This window comes from Oncorhynchus keta, chromosome 29 (assembly GCF_023373465.1).
Source record: "Oncorhynchus keta strain PuntledgeMale-10-30-2019 chromosome 29, Oket_V2, whole genome shotgun sequence".
Taxonomy (NCBI): Eukaryota; Metazoa; Chordata; class Actinopteri; order Salmoniformes; family Salmonidae; genus Oncorhynchus; species Oncorhynchus keta.
In genome coordinates this window covers 29,099,034-29,113,053 of record NC_068449.1, presented here as the reverse complement: position 1 = coordinate 29,113,053, position 14,020 = coordinate 29,099,034, and the positions used below count along the sequence as shown (strand labels likewise).

General features: G+C 46.0%; 1 protein-coding gene across 1 annotated transcript in view; it reads right to left on the bottom strand.

Annotated features, from left to right (window-relative positions):
• Positions 1–791: 791 nt before the first annotated feature.
• The window catches only part of LOC118362681 (protein Daple-like), a 75,223-nt gene continuing 61,994 nt past the window's right edge, over positions 792–14,020 (bottom strand). The window contains exons 23-33 of the mRNA XM_052485221.1: positions 13,665–13,808; positions 13,102–13,288; positions 12,848–12,993; positions 12,650–12,739; positions 12,101–12,377; positions 11,663–11,708; positions 9,722–9,928; positions 7,743–7,817; positions 7,545–7,613; positions 7,041–7,288; positions 792–4,230 (exon numbers count right to left, since the gene is read on the bottom strand). Coding sequence (XP_052341181.1) covers positions 3,223–4,230; positions 7,041–7,288; positions 7,545–7,613; positions 7,743–7,817; positions 9,722–9,928; positions 11,663–11,708; positions 12,101–12,377; positions 12,650–12,739; positions 12,848–12,993; positions 13,102–13,288; positions 13,665–13,808 — 2,497 coding nt within the window. The 3' untranslated portion in view covers positions 792–3,222. The remainder of the gene's footprint in view (positions 4,231–7,040; positions 7,289–7,544; positions 7,614–7,742; positions 7,818–9,721; positions 9,929–11,662; positions 11,709–12,100; positions 12,378–12,649; positions 12,740–12,847; positions 12,994–13,101; positions 13,289–13,664; positions 13,809–14,020) is intronic.

Below are 14,020 nucleotides of genomic sequence, written 5' to 3'. Positions count from 1 at the left end.
TGCTGTAGAGATAAGATTTCCCTTCACTAGAACTAAGGGGCCTGGTCCATACCATGAAACACAGCCCCAGACCATTATTCCTCCTCCACCTAACGTTGGCACAATGCATTCAGGCAGGTAGTGTTCTCCTGGCATCCGCCAATCCCAGATTTGTCTGTCGGACTGCCAGATGGTGAAGCGTGATTCATCACTCCAGAGAACGCGTTTCCACTGCTCCAGAGTCCAATGGCGGCGAGCTTTACACCACTCCAGCAGATGCTTGACATGGTGCATGATGATCTTAGGCTTGTGTGCGGCTGCTTGGCCATGGAAACCCATTTCATGAAGCTCCCGACAAACAGTTATTGTGCTAACGTTGCTTCCAAAGGCAGTTTGGAACTCCTTAGTGAGTGTTGCAACCGAGGGCCGGTGATTTTTGCGTTCTTCAGTACTCGCCGATCCCGTTATGTGAGATTGTGCGACCTACCACTTTGAGACGGAGCTGCTGTTGCTCCTAGACTTTTACGCAAAGTAACAGCTCTTACAGTTGACCGGGGAAGCTCTAGCAGGGCAGAAGTTTGACTAACTGACTTGGAAAGGTTGTATCCTATGACAGTGCCATGTTGAAAGTCACTGAGCTCTTCAGTAAGGCCATTCTACTGCCAATGTTTGTCTATGGAGACTGCATGTATGCTAAATTTTACATTGTCAGAAACAGGTGTGGCTAAAATAGGCAAATACACTAATTTCAGGGGGTGTCCACATTCTTTGTAGGGCTACACTACATATACAAAAGTGAGTCAGGAGAATCATCATTTTACAAATCTTTATTTAAAAAAGGTTTCCATTGTTTTTGGACAGAAAAGGTCTATGTATCTACATTAAGCGATGAAAACATTTGCAATATTTTCATTTCAGTATCTGTGCATGTTGGTAGGTGTGTCTTTTAGAACTCCAGTCATTTTTTAGTAGTGTTTGGTCATGATTATCAAAATCAAATCTCTAACCTACTGTACATTACACACAGGAACTGTGCACCAGTTAGACAAGACCTTAGACACCTGTACACATGGTGATGGCACACATATTGTGCATAGGTGTGTGTGCGCACACACACACACACACACACACACACACACACACACACACGAGATTCAATGCAAAACAGATGATATTTCTCTTGGGAATGCCAACCATACCAACCTTTCATCAATCTGAAGAGAACAGCTGTGGAAGGGAAATTTGATTTAGTAGAGAAAAGTGCCAAATATGGTCAATTTTCACGCTCTATATAGTCATCTGATGCATTGTTACACTGTAACAGGCAGACTAATCATCCACCTAATACAGGAGTCTAATTAGAATTTTATCCACTGACTTTTTACGAATACAGAAAACGCATCGCTACTTTTTGAATTAATGAAGTTGTGCACAATTCAAACACCACCACCCTTACAATGAAACACACACTGTTCACTTCACAACAAACGCATTTAGGTGAGAAAGAAAAAACATGCAGATAAACTGTAGTTTTATCATCGAGGGGAACATAAATACATTGAGTCTTAATTGCCATTTTATAGCTGGGTAGCAGACAGTCTAAAAAAACAAACATACATTTAACACTATCAAGAACTCAAAATGAAAAAGACAAACCCTTACCCCTTGGTCGACAATGTACTCGTTTTCTGTAGTAAAAATGTATCCAGTGTTCAGACTCATTATCTACTTCATTGTATAGTGCTTTTTGGAATGATTTTGGAAAATAATATTCATCATATGCATATAGAAAACATCAAAACTGACAGTGTTCTACTGTATATAGCAGGGCTCTCCAACCGTCCTGTACATTTTCACTTTAACTCCAATCTAGTGCACCAGATTCTAATAATTAGCTGAATCAGGTTAGTTACAACTGGGGTTGGAGTGAAAACCTACATAAGGGTATCTCTCCGGGAACAGGGTTGGAGAGCTCTGGTATAGACACTAGTTTCTGGGGGCATTCACGGTGCTCAGTCATGGACAGTATGAAATATTTCACCGTTTTATTTCTCAACCTGACCAATCTCTAACTCATCTTCATCCGTTTTAATCATCATGTCACCATTTCCATCTTTGTCCATCTTTTTTTTTTTTTTTTTTTTTACTCACTTTCACTCCATCTCCATCACTTTCTCAATCCTCCTTCACTCCTTTCATTTAAAAAGTATGCCCTCTCTTGCTACAAAATCCCTGCTTTTTCTCTTTTCGGAAGTTGGTCAGTGCGGTGCTCTCTCACTCTACTTTCTCGTCCTGCCTCGCGTGCACAAGGACAGATATGGGATGAATTACATGCTCCCCACAAGCCAGTTTCACAAAGCCCATAGTTTGGTCACCCACAGGCCACAACAGAAAACAGTATGTTCAAAGTTGGAGCAGACCTTTTTCCAGTAATGTGTTACTCCGAGGCTGTGTTGAGACAATCAAACACTGTCTGTCCTTAAGCTCCTAAAGATGGAGGACAGAAATTACCATGCAATTACTCTGGGAGTGGTTCTTTTCTCCTTCCCCAAAATGTTTGTTTTTCAGATTCAGAATATAACTTCTTGGACAAGGCCAAGGTTGTATACACAATGCACAGAGAGCTGAGGGGAATCAGTGGTGTCCAATAGAAAAATATTAAAATACATTCGTCGCTCCCTAGTGCCTTTTGTCTTCCTCAAAACATTCATGTGCTAATGTAACTGCGATACTGGTGGTCCCTTGGTCATGCAAATCAAATCAACCATGTGTTTTTCCAGCGGGGACAGGCCCCGGTTGTGTGTTGATTGAGGTGGTCTCTGTGTGGCTGCATCTTCTTTATGAAGCTTTAAAGATAGAATCCGCAGTAGGGGGAAACAGCGCCACTGGCCGCCACAGCAACGCCGTTATTGTTTTTGATGCCGAGCTGAGAAGACGTTGCGCAGCATGGTAAAAAAAACAAACAAGCAGTACATATTTTGCTCTCCTGTCGTGCGTGTAATAATGTCTGAGGGGAAAAACAGTGTTCGTTGTGTGCAGTAACTTCTTTGTTGTTGGCGGTTTCACCATTAAAGATTACAGTTAGGAAGTTTCAAACAGTCCGAATCATAAAGGATATATCCAGTACAGTAAGGACCAGCCTAGGAGTGCCAGACAAGACCAGGCCAGACATCCTGTGGTTTAGCAGGAAGAACAGTGTTTGTACAGTACTGGGGCTGTGGTCTGTAACTACACTAATGGCTCCTAGACACAGCCATATTCATACCACACAGTCTGGGGGTCATTATTGGGGTCTGGGGAGGCAGGGGTGCTCGTGGGGGGCTCCCCTGTGCCACAGCTCAGCCCCCCTCCTCCTCCCACCTCCGGTTTCTTCAGTAACGGGGAGTTCGCCTGTAGCCGCGCCTCTCTGCGCTGCACCTCTTCCTCCTGTGCCTCCTCCAGTCTCAGAGCCGGCACTGCCCTAACTGGTGTCACCATGGCAACCTCCCCACGATGGTTCTGCTGATTCTGCTGGGGGTTGGGTCGTCCCTGTTGTTGTCCGGTGCTGGGTCCATTGTTCCTGGGGGCGGAGCCTGGTGTTGTTCTTCCTCCGTATCGCTCGGGCTGCAAGGATAGGGAGGAGGAGAGGTGCTGGGGAAGGGTCAGGCTGAGTGGTTCCTCTTTGGGTGGAGTCAGAGGTAGCCTGCGGGGGTCTATGTCCGAGGGTCCTGCTAGCCTGGCAGAGTGGGGGCGCTCCCTGGCCATGGCTCCAGCCCCAGGCCTCCTGACCACCCCGTCCACACTTCCACCACCTCCACTCTGGCTGGGTGAGCAACCTGCCTCCCTGTCTGTCCGGTAGCTATCTGGACCGTTTGAGCGCAGCAGGTCAGCAGAGGCCAGGCTGAAGGTCCGAGACAGACTGCTGCTGCCCAGACCACCTCCACGGGGTGTAGGAGGTCCCAGGGGTGAGGGCCGCCCCCCTGTCCCTAACCCGTTGCTGGCCCGGTTGGGTAGGGTCTGGGACTGGGGTGTGGAGGTGGATCCCTCAGGGAGCCGGACGATGGGCCTGACGCTCTGGCCTGGTTTAGAGTTCCTGCCTGGCACCTCGCCGGCCCGTTGGAGGTCTGTGTCTCTCTTCACGGTGGGTGTGACATAGCTGGTTGGGGTCTTGGCTCCATCTCTCAGAGCAGGCCGGCCGGAGGTGGATCTCTCCCGCTCTCCTGTTCTGCTGAAGTAGTCCTCCATCAGGTCCTCCTGACTGCCTGTCTGCACCTGAGGGGAGGGATGAGGGCGACGGACACACAGCACTTAGATGAATCAAGGAAGTAGACTTCAACACCAAACCCTTACCACACAGAGGGAATCCATCCAAAGCTATTATTGTCCATGTTCAACTACCTGGACTACTGTACAGACAACATGGGACTCAGGACTGATCCAATCAGTGAAGTGCTTGTTTAGATTGTCTATTGTTAAACAGTATAAAGATTCCTGGAAATATGGCCCATGGGTCTGTCTGCCTATGCCTCTATGATGCAGATTCATTAGGGAATGTGTTTACAACACCAGGGACCATACACATCTCACTGCAGCACTATATAAATGATATTACATTAATGGAAAGACAAGCAGAGCGGCCCGCTGCTCACAAAGGCTAACAGCCAACGACATGAGAAAACAAAGCTAATCTAATGAGGAAGAAGAAATGCCTTCATAAACAAAGAGAAGTATTGATTTGGTCTCATCTACCTGCACCATTAAAAATAGAGGGACTATGGGAGGTAACACCACTGCTCAGATGTTGATTGATACAGCACTTTGGGATGCAGGTAAATGTGAGTGTGTTTAGGCATGAACACATCTCAAATCACATTTAGTCAGGTTTGTAGGCAAACACTTTAGGCGTGTTAACCCATTTTACACTGATTTAGGTGGTTAGTCAGGGAAGTGAAAATGATTGATCTCTACATTCTTTAAAACAGAGGTGGGAAGAGAACAAGAGACATGGCGAAAAAGAGCGAGAAAGAAAAATGTACATTGTGTGGTGTTGAACCCCCCCCCCTGTTGCCACAGTATGCCCGCTAGGTGATGACCATTTTATTTACTGTGTGAGTTAGGAAGTGAGGTGAATGGAGAGTGTGTAGATGTGCACGTCCTAACATTTCATCTACAAAAGCCTGTCAAGTGAGGTGAATGACCAAAAACTAACAGTGCCACCCATCCATCACCCTGGCCTGGTGGTACAAATACAGAGCCTCAGTCAGAGGAGCTGTTGGTGGAGAGGAGTTCTCCTGCAGAGGGGCTGGAGAGAGGGAAGCTGTGCTTTATGTAGCATCACTTCAATTGAAGCCACAACGCCTTCCCACACCTTTCATCCATTTCTCTATGACACTATATGCTTATAGCTGGTTGGGAAAATGAACTCAGAATGTGTCATATTAAACTAGAAGCTATATCCACGAGTCCATCCATGCCAAACCACCATACATCACTTTATGGCATATAACGTGCAAGTTCGTACAGTGGTTGATGTACAGTGCATTCAGAAATTATTCAGGCCCCTTGACTTTTTCCACATTTTGTAACATTACATCCTTCTTCTACAATCAATGAAATATCTGTATTTGTTTCATCAATCTACACACAACACCCCATAATAACAAAGCGAAAACCGGTTTTAGATTATCTTTGCAAATGTATTAAAAAAAAAAAAACAGAAATACCTTATTTACATAAGTATTCAGACCCTTTGCTTATGAGACTCGAAACTGAGCTCAGATGTATCCCTGTTTCCATTGATCATTCTTGAGATGTTTCTACAACTTGATTGGAGTCCACCTGTGGTCAAGTCAATTGATTGGACATGATTTGGAAAGGCACACACCCGTCTATATAAGGTTCCACAGTTGACAGTGCATGTCAGAACAAAACCAAGCCATGAGGTTGAAGGAACTGTCCGTAGAGCTCCAAGGCAGGAACGTGTAGAGGCACAGATCTGGGGAAGGGTACCAAAAAATGTCTGCAGCATTGAAGGTCCCGATGAACACGGTGGCTGCCATCATTCTTAAATTGAAGAAGTTTGGAACCACCAAGACTCTCTATAGAGCTGGCCGTCCAGCCAAATGGAGCAATTGGGAGAGAAGGGCCTTGGTCAGGGAGGTGACCAAGAACCCAATGGTTAATCTGACAGTGCTCCAGAGTTCCTCTGTGGAGATAAAATACATTTCCAGAGGGACAACCATCTCTTCAGCACTCCACCAATCAGGCGTTTATAGTAGAGTGGCCAGGTGGAAGCCACTCCTCCGTAAAGGAACACGACCGCCCGCTTGGAGTTTGCCAAAAGGCACCTAAATGACTCTCAGACCATGAGAAACAAGATTCTCTGGTTTGATTGAAATCTTTAGCCTGAATGCCAAGCATCATGTCTGGAGGAAACCTGGCACCATCCCTACAGTGAAGCATGGTGGTAACAGCATCATGATGTAGGGATGTTTTTCAGCAGCAGGGACTGGGAGACCAGTCAGGATCGAGGGAAAGATGAATGGAGCAAAGTACAGAAAGATCCTTGATGAAAACCTGCTCCAGAGCATTCAGGACGTCAGACTGGGGTGACGGTTCATCTTCCAACAGACAACGACCCTAAGAACACAACCAAGACAATGCAGGAGTGGCTTCGGGACAAGTCTCTACGTCCTTGAGTGGCCCAGCCACAGCCCGGACTTGTACCCGATCTACCATCTCTGAAGAGACCTGAACATAGCTGTGCAGCAACACTCCTCATCCAACCTGACAGCGCTTGAGAGGATCTGCAGAGAAGAATGGGAGAAACTCCCCAAATACAGGTGTGCCAAACTTGTAGCGTCACACCCAAGAAGACTCGAAGCACCTTTGGCAGCAATTACAGAATCAACAAAGTACTGAGAAAAGTGTCTGAATACCTACATGTAATCAGTTTATTTTTTATACATTAAAAAAAACAATTTTACATCATCATTATGGGGTATTGTGTGTATATAGAGAAAACATCCACATCCCAAACCATTCATCCATCTCCCTATGACACATTATCCCTCTATTCTTACAGTTGGTGGTGAGAGGGTGTTGCTCTCCTCCAGGAACTCTTCCAAGGTGACCATATCGCTGCCAGGGGAGGAGGTTCGGTGGCGGCCCGGCCGGGGTGCACTCCTCTTGGTCGGGGTGTGTGTATGGGCGTCGTAGGGAACCGTGGAGCTCCGGGGGAGAGACAGGGAGTGGGAGACGTCGTGACTAACGCCCACTACGTCATCACTGGACAGGCTGGCAGAACGGCCCTGCAGGCGCTCCAGGGAATCTAGATGGACAGAGGGAGGTAAAGAGGTAAAGATAAACAATCAGGATAAGAGATACAGTATTGCTTTTTAGTCAACTAAACGCTGAAAACGACTTAAATCCACAGTGGGGGAATAGTACTAGAAAGCAGGCTAAAACAATGGCCCTGAGACATGCCCAATATAATGACAAATCTGGTATAGAAATCAGTTAAACATAAAATGGCATCTATTGAAGTAATTTGCAGGGTTTGCAGATAGGCATAATGTTGGTTGTACCTTTGCAGTTAACAGGAGAGTTGCTGCTGGAGGTGTTGCGGCTGAGCTCAGCAGAACCTGGTCGATAACCTGCAGAGAAAAAGACAGAGGCGGGAAAGAGAGCAAGAAAGAATGAAACAGAGAGCGGGACAGAGAGTGAAAGGGAGCCCAAGGGTCCAGCAGCCGTCTGAACTTGTATTGATCAGCCTGGTCTTTTACCTGCGTTTCCATGGATACTGCTCCCAAACAGGGCGTCGGGGGAGTGAACCCGAGGGTCGTCCTCGTGGATAAAACCTGCAGAGCACAGAGGGAAGTGAGTTACTCCGCCACGTCATCTCTCATATTGATACGAGAGATGAAGGTATGTGTGTTACGAGTCATTTGTCCCAACAGACAGGTAACCACACATGCTGATACTGTCCCACTTTACAATTAAAACTTTACAATTAAAACTGTGCACACTAAAAGGGCAGTAGTGTTTAAGGATGATTAAGGGGATATTTCTAAGCTGTAGGAAAACCCCATGTTTATACACAGTATATCAACTATAGATAATCCACTTCACACTTCTACATACTGAATTAAAATGTTGCTACTGATTAACATAATGTAACAACTGGCTCGGTACGATGATGTCTCCTTGAGCCACAAGGCTCCTTCCTGTAAGTGTTTGTGTAACTATTCTCCAGTTGATGGGACAAAGTTCTGAGATTGGACCACAAGGTTTCAAGGAAAGTAAACTAAATGTTCCGACTGTGATTGACAAAGGATGGCAGAATTATTCCAAAACACTGATAACTGACCTCTTGGTAGACTAAGTGACGTGTCAATTTTCAGCACTGCGCTCTGGGAGATTAGGGATTTAAGTCACCCGTTTGGTGTTATTCTGGAACACTAGATGGGTTTCCATCCAATTGGCGACAGATTTTCATGCAAATATTCTAAAACCTGCATAAAAAAAAATGCATGTTCTCTCACTGGAGGTACTCGTCCATCAAACTGATTTCTTGTGGATAAAATGCTGTGTGTAATAACGCAGTGCACATAAATCACTTTGGCGGTGAAGTTTCCATGCACTGAATTTAAAGTTCAATGCCGTTTCGACCCCCTCTACCGCACTTGCCGTCTCACACTCTGAATGAATGCTTGGCTATGAAAAGCCAACTGACATTAACTTCTGACCTGTTGCACCATCTACAACCACTGATTATTATTTGACCCTGCTGGTCATCTATGAACGTTTGAACATCTTGAAGAACGATCTGGCCTTAATGGCCATGTACTCTTATAATCTCCACCAGGCACAGCCAGAAGAGGACTGGCCACCTCTCAGAGCCTAGTTCCTCTAGGTTTCTTCCTAGGTTCCTGCCTTTTTTAATGAGTTTTTCCTCGCCACCATGCTTCTACATCTGCATAGCTCACTCTTTGGGGTATTAGGCTGAGTTTCTGTATAAGCACTTTGTGACAACTGGTGACGTAAAAAGGGCTTTTATGAACACATTTGATTCATTGAATGGGGTTCCATCACATTTTAAACTCTACCGATGGCGTTGTCACAAAAACGGTTGCTATAAATTGCAAGCTTGCCCCATCCGGTTTTGGGACATTCTCTCTAGACAACAGGTCGCTAATAAAAGTCGACGGGATAGGTTATGAAGAGATATGGATAAGAGCATTATTATGTATTTGATCATTCGCAGCCAAGAGTCGATCATCATGTCACCAGCATTCAAAATAATACCCTTGATATTTATTGTAAATTTGCATCAAGCTCATCACCATCCATCAGTTAACCACCATGAAGTTGAACTTATTTAATCTGCCTACAAACGCAACGCTTTTCCACGTTGTTGTGGTAGTACAACATAGCATATCATCACGTGACTCGTGGGCATAAAGGACTTTCCACCGCATAATACATTTTACCGACTCAAAAACATCACACCATGTCAAACAAACAAATTGTCTGTCAACATGTATGACATTGTACAGACATCGTTTTTCCATCACATCCATCTTGATTTAACGGAATGACTTCACTTAACTGTGAATGGAAACTTAATTACTGACTTTAAGAAGAGACATAAGCAAACGTGTAGTTTCATAGAAAGAACATACTGCAGATCTACACTACATCACGACATCTTAACAGTGAAGATGGCAGCTAGTCAGTAAATGGGCATTGGGGCCTACCGTACCTTTGGGTCTGCGTCCAGGCCTGGAGCTCGAGTTGAGCGTCAGGCCTGAAGTGGAGGTGTGGTTGGCGAGGGTGGAGTGAGCAGCACCCCCTAGCTCCACACCTCTTCTTCTGGCGTAGAGCTCTTCTGTGCCATTGACACTCTCACCGCTACCCCCTGGAATTCGGTACAGCTCCCTGCCTCGGGACACTCCACTGTCGTTTAGTGCTAGGGGAACAATAACAGAGCAGTTCGTATCTCTGATGGTACCACATCCGTCCAAACAAACAACCCCATTCTCCACACAGCAGAGGCAGGTGAGCTGGAGGCTGCTGGACAGTGGACAGTTAGGGCAGGTAGACAAGTGCGTGCTAGAGCAGTGAAGCGCAAGTGTCAGCAAAAGCTTTCAAAGGACACAAGTTGACTCCATTTGCACATTTGCTACAGGACACAATGATATACAATAGTCTCAACTAGCATTTCTTCAGTCAGACCACATTCCAAATGGCAAGATACTGTACGCACATCAATGGTTTTTAGATGCATTTTGGACCTACAAAATGTTTCTATCTGATCAGACTTTTCCTTTTCACCAAAGAATAAAAAGCTAAATCCCTTTAAAGTAAGTCAGACTGAACCCTGGACTGCTGAGACAGAATAGAACACTGGCAGTTGTACTATTCTATAGGAAGTGAAGGCTTTGGCAGTTTCCTGTCTGATTCTAACTCTCGAGAAAGGAAGAAAGTGAGAGAGAGAAAGAGTGTGTGGGTAGCCTACAAGACAGTGGTGTCTCAGACAGCAGGGTGTCTGGTAGGCTACTGGCTCCGGCAGGGTCTGGTTCTAAACCTTAGTCTTACTGCGTTCCCTGCTCCCTCTCTCAGTCCAGCATTGGATTGGTCATTCATGCAAACATCAGTGTTAGTAGTCTCAGACATCAATAGATCCAATAGAACAGCTATTCTGTATTTTTGCAAAGGGATAACATGAATGGTGTGGAGGGAAACGAGGTGGACAGAGAGCGAGGCTAAAATGCATGGCAGAGAGTGACAGACAGATAAGAGTACAGGATATGGAATAAAGGATAGGATAATGTTAGACTGTGGTGCGCGTTTGACAAGGAGAGTCAGTGTGATGCTAGCTGGAGGCATTCGTATTATCAGCAACGTGACACAAGCTAACACAACGCAGCACAGACAGCATGTGCACACATCACTCCCCAATGTCGCATTTTCTTTGCACTGGGATTAAAAGCACAACCCTTTAAACAGCAGTAAATATTGCAGATTGCCCCTGTAACAAGTTCTCCTCTCATCACCCATCCAGCCATGTGCAACATGAGATTTATACCAGCTGCCAGACTAAGAGACACAGCAGACAGAGTAATTGCCTTCATTGGGCTGGTGTCATCGCTCTTCAGTTGCCCACTTTACATGATTAAACATCAGTTGACAGACACACAGATCTCATTTTCACAGAGAGAGGCAAAGCTGCTAGCTGCAGTAAGGGCTGGCTGAAGTAGGGGAGGGCTCTAATCCAAAACAGGGCTACTTACTGCAGGGTCAAACCAGAGTCCAGAGTGGAGTGTGCAGGGTATGAGGCTAGAGGCCTCAAAAGGTTCAGTTCAGAGTTCAGTTTGTGTGTGTTGGTATGTGTGATAGTGTATGTTGTGATGGGAGGAACGTGTGCATTAAGAGGTCAGTTTTCTGTAAGTAAATTATGACAGAGGGCCAAAAAGTTAAGATGTTGCAGATAAAAAAAGGGGGGTGAACATGAAGATGACAAAGATGGTGGTGGTGGTGGTGGTATTAGAACTGTCCAATGATGGGCAAGAGAGGCTCGGTGGTACAGGTGGAGATGTCAGAGGAGGACCAGAAGCGAAGTTGTCTAGAGAGAGAATGCCGTGAGAGAGGCGTCTTGGGAACCTTCATTTTCTCCTGGCTCTTACTCCTCAGAAAACCAAACCGCTTGGCTGCTGTGACAGGGAGTACCGCTGGCAGGGCTGGGGGTGCTGAATGATAGGGGATTATGTTATACACACAATGACAAAGAGAAGGGGGAGAAAGAGAGATGAGTGAGTGAAAGAAAGTAGTTAACTACATGCATTATGAACAGAGTCCAAAATAGTCCAACAGAGAAGATGAAGAGTTAAAGTATTAAAATGTTTAGGCATGCAATAGATCCTCAATGAAGTAGTAGATAATGAAGAACATGCTAGATGAGTTGGAGGGGGAGGAAATGTGAGATTGTGTGTAGCTAGAGCTCCCTCTTGTGGTAAATAGAACTGTATGGCCTTGACACCTTTGCTTATTCAGTTAAGAACAATCCTGGATGAGTAGACGAAAATACACTGCATTTCCCTTTAGTTCCCCAACCCACCCCCCACCCGCGTGTCAGTCTTACCTCTGCTGGAGTGGGTGGGGGTGAGGGTAGGGGAGTGCCCCTGTCCGTGGTGGTTCTCCTCCTGAGAGTGGTTCCCCACAGAGTCCAGGCTGAGGCGGGACTGGCGGGGGGGTAGAGGAGGGGGAGGCAGGGGGGAGGTATGTCAGGGAAGTCCAGGGTGGGAGGTTCAGGCAGGGGGATGTCTGGGGCGCTCCGCACCCTCTCCCTCGAGCTGTCCTGTCTGTTCTTGGGCTTGATGAGTTTGGCCAAGGCCTTTGCCCCGGCCCAGTGGTTCTTCCTGACAGACAGGAAATCACAGTTTCACTCAGACATCCATCTATCCTCAGGCCATAGGTCATCTTCACTTGCGTCATATTTCTTTCCTGTCTATGTATGCTCTAGGGCCCACAAAGTAAGCTCTCCACAAGTAGCATAGCTAGGGTCAGGAGGGTTTACGGACCATGTGACCTGACCAGGAACAACTCAGGGACCTCGGGCTTGCTAAATGCATCCATTTGTCATCCTATTCCATTGACTTAGATTAGCAAGTCAAACTGTAACAAAACTTACTTTTTAGGGGTTGGATCATAGAACTTGTACTGGTCCATGATCTTCTCCTCCAGCTTCTCTTTCTGCCTCCGGAGTGAGTTCAACTTGTCACTGGAAACACAGGATTTGTTCGATTTATTTATGACATTAAACAAATCAAATTCCAGTAGAAAATATCTCCCTCTATATACCCGCACGCACACACACACAACTACTCACATGTACTGTTTTTGCTCTTCGTGGTAAAGCTCCTTGCTCTCCATGGTTCTCTCCAGAAGGGTCTGGTTCTGTTGGCTCAACATCTGGATCTGACTCAGCAGGTGGTGGTTCTCCTCCTCCAGGTTCCCCTTCAGACGCGTCAGTAACTGGGACAGAACACACAATAGAGATGAGCTGTTTTATCTTAGACATAGACAGTCCCTTGTGCAGTAGCTCATTGAGGTCCTGGTGTGGTCTTTCAGTCGTCTCTGTACCTCACAGTGGTTGTCCAGCTTGGTCATGGAGATGTCCAGGCCCTGGTGCTGCTCCTTCATTGAGTCGTATCTGGCCTGCCAGCGGTTCACCTCCAACTGAGCTCCATTCAGACTAGTCTTCAGCTCCTTGGTCTGCACCTGCAGCCCATCATACTCGGCACGTAGCTGGGTATGTGTCTGGGTCAACCTTCAGGGGGTGTGGAGAGACCGTATGGAGAGACATGAGTTCCTGGTGCTTTGCAAAACAAATTCATCTTCAAAATACCAATTGTAGGGTCAGCTAGTCAGTGTTGTAGTTAGTTAATTGTTAGATTTTTGTTGAGGTGAGTTTAGCCATACTTATTTTTTCTGCCAACTTGGCAACAAAAGCCAGTTTAATCTAACTGTAGTGTTAAAAAACATGGCCAAGTGTGTGTAGCTGGAGAAAGAAAGTTAGAAACAGCCATTACAGTATGTAACCACCAGAGGGTGCCAGGGTCAGGCTGTTCTCTATGTGGTGCTTTGAAAAGCTGGAGTAGGTTGTTGGTGCTGTATTCAGGTGCTGCTGTGCTGACTGAGCTCACCTGTCCACTTCCCCCCTCAGGCTTTGGTTCTCCCCCAGGATCAGGGCGTTTTTGTGGATCTCCTCTCCTAGACTCTCCCTCTCCTTCTGGAGGGTGGACTCCAGCGCCTCCATGGCATCTTTCTGCTTCAGGAGCACTATGTACCTGCACACAGAGACCCAGACAGAAAAACAGAAACCAAGACTAGGTTAAAAGACAATTTCTCCTCGGAGGTCAAAGTATCCCTTGGATTTAATCTTATTGTGGGATTAAAATGGATTGAATTGTCATTTTGTCAACAATCTATATGCCATTGTCACAGTGGAAGAACCTTTGCATAAATAAAATAGTCATTGCATAAATATTCAGCTCTCTGA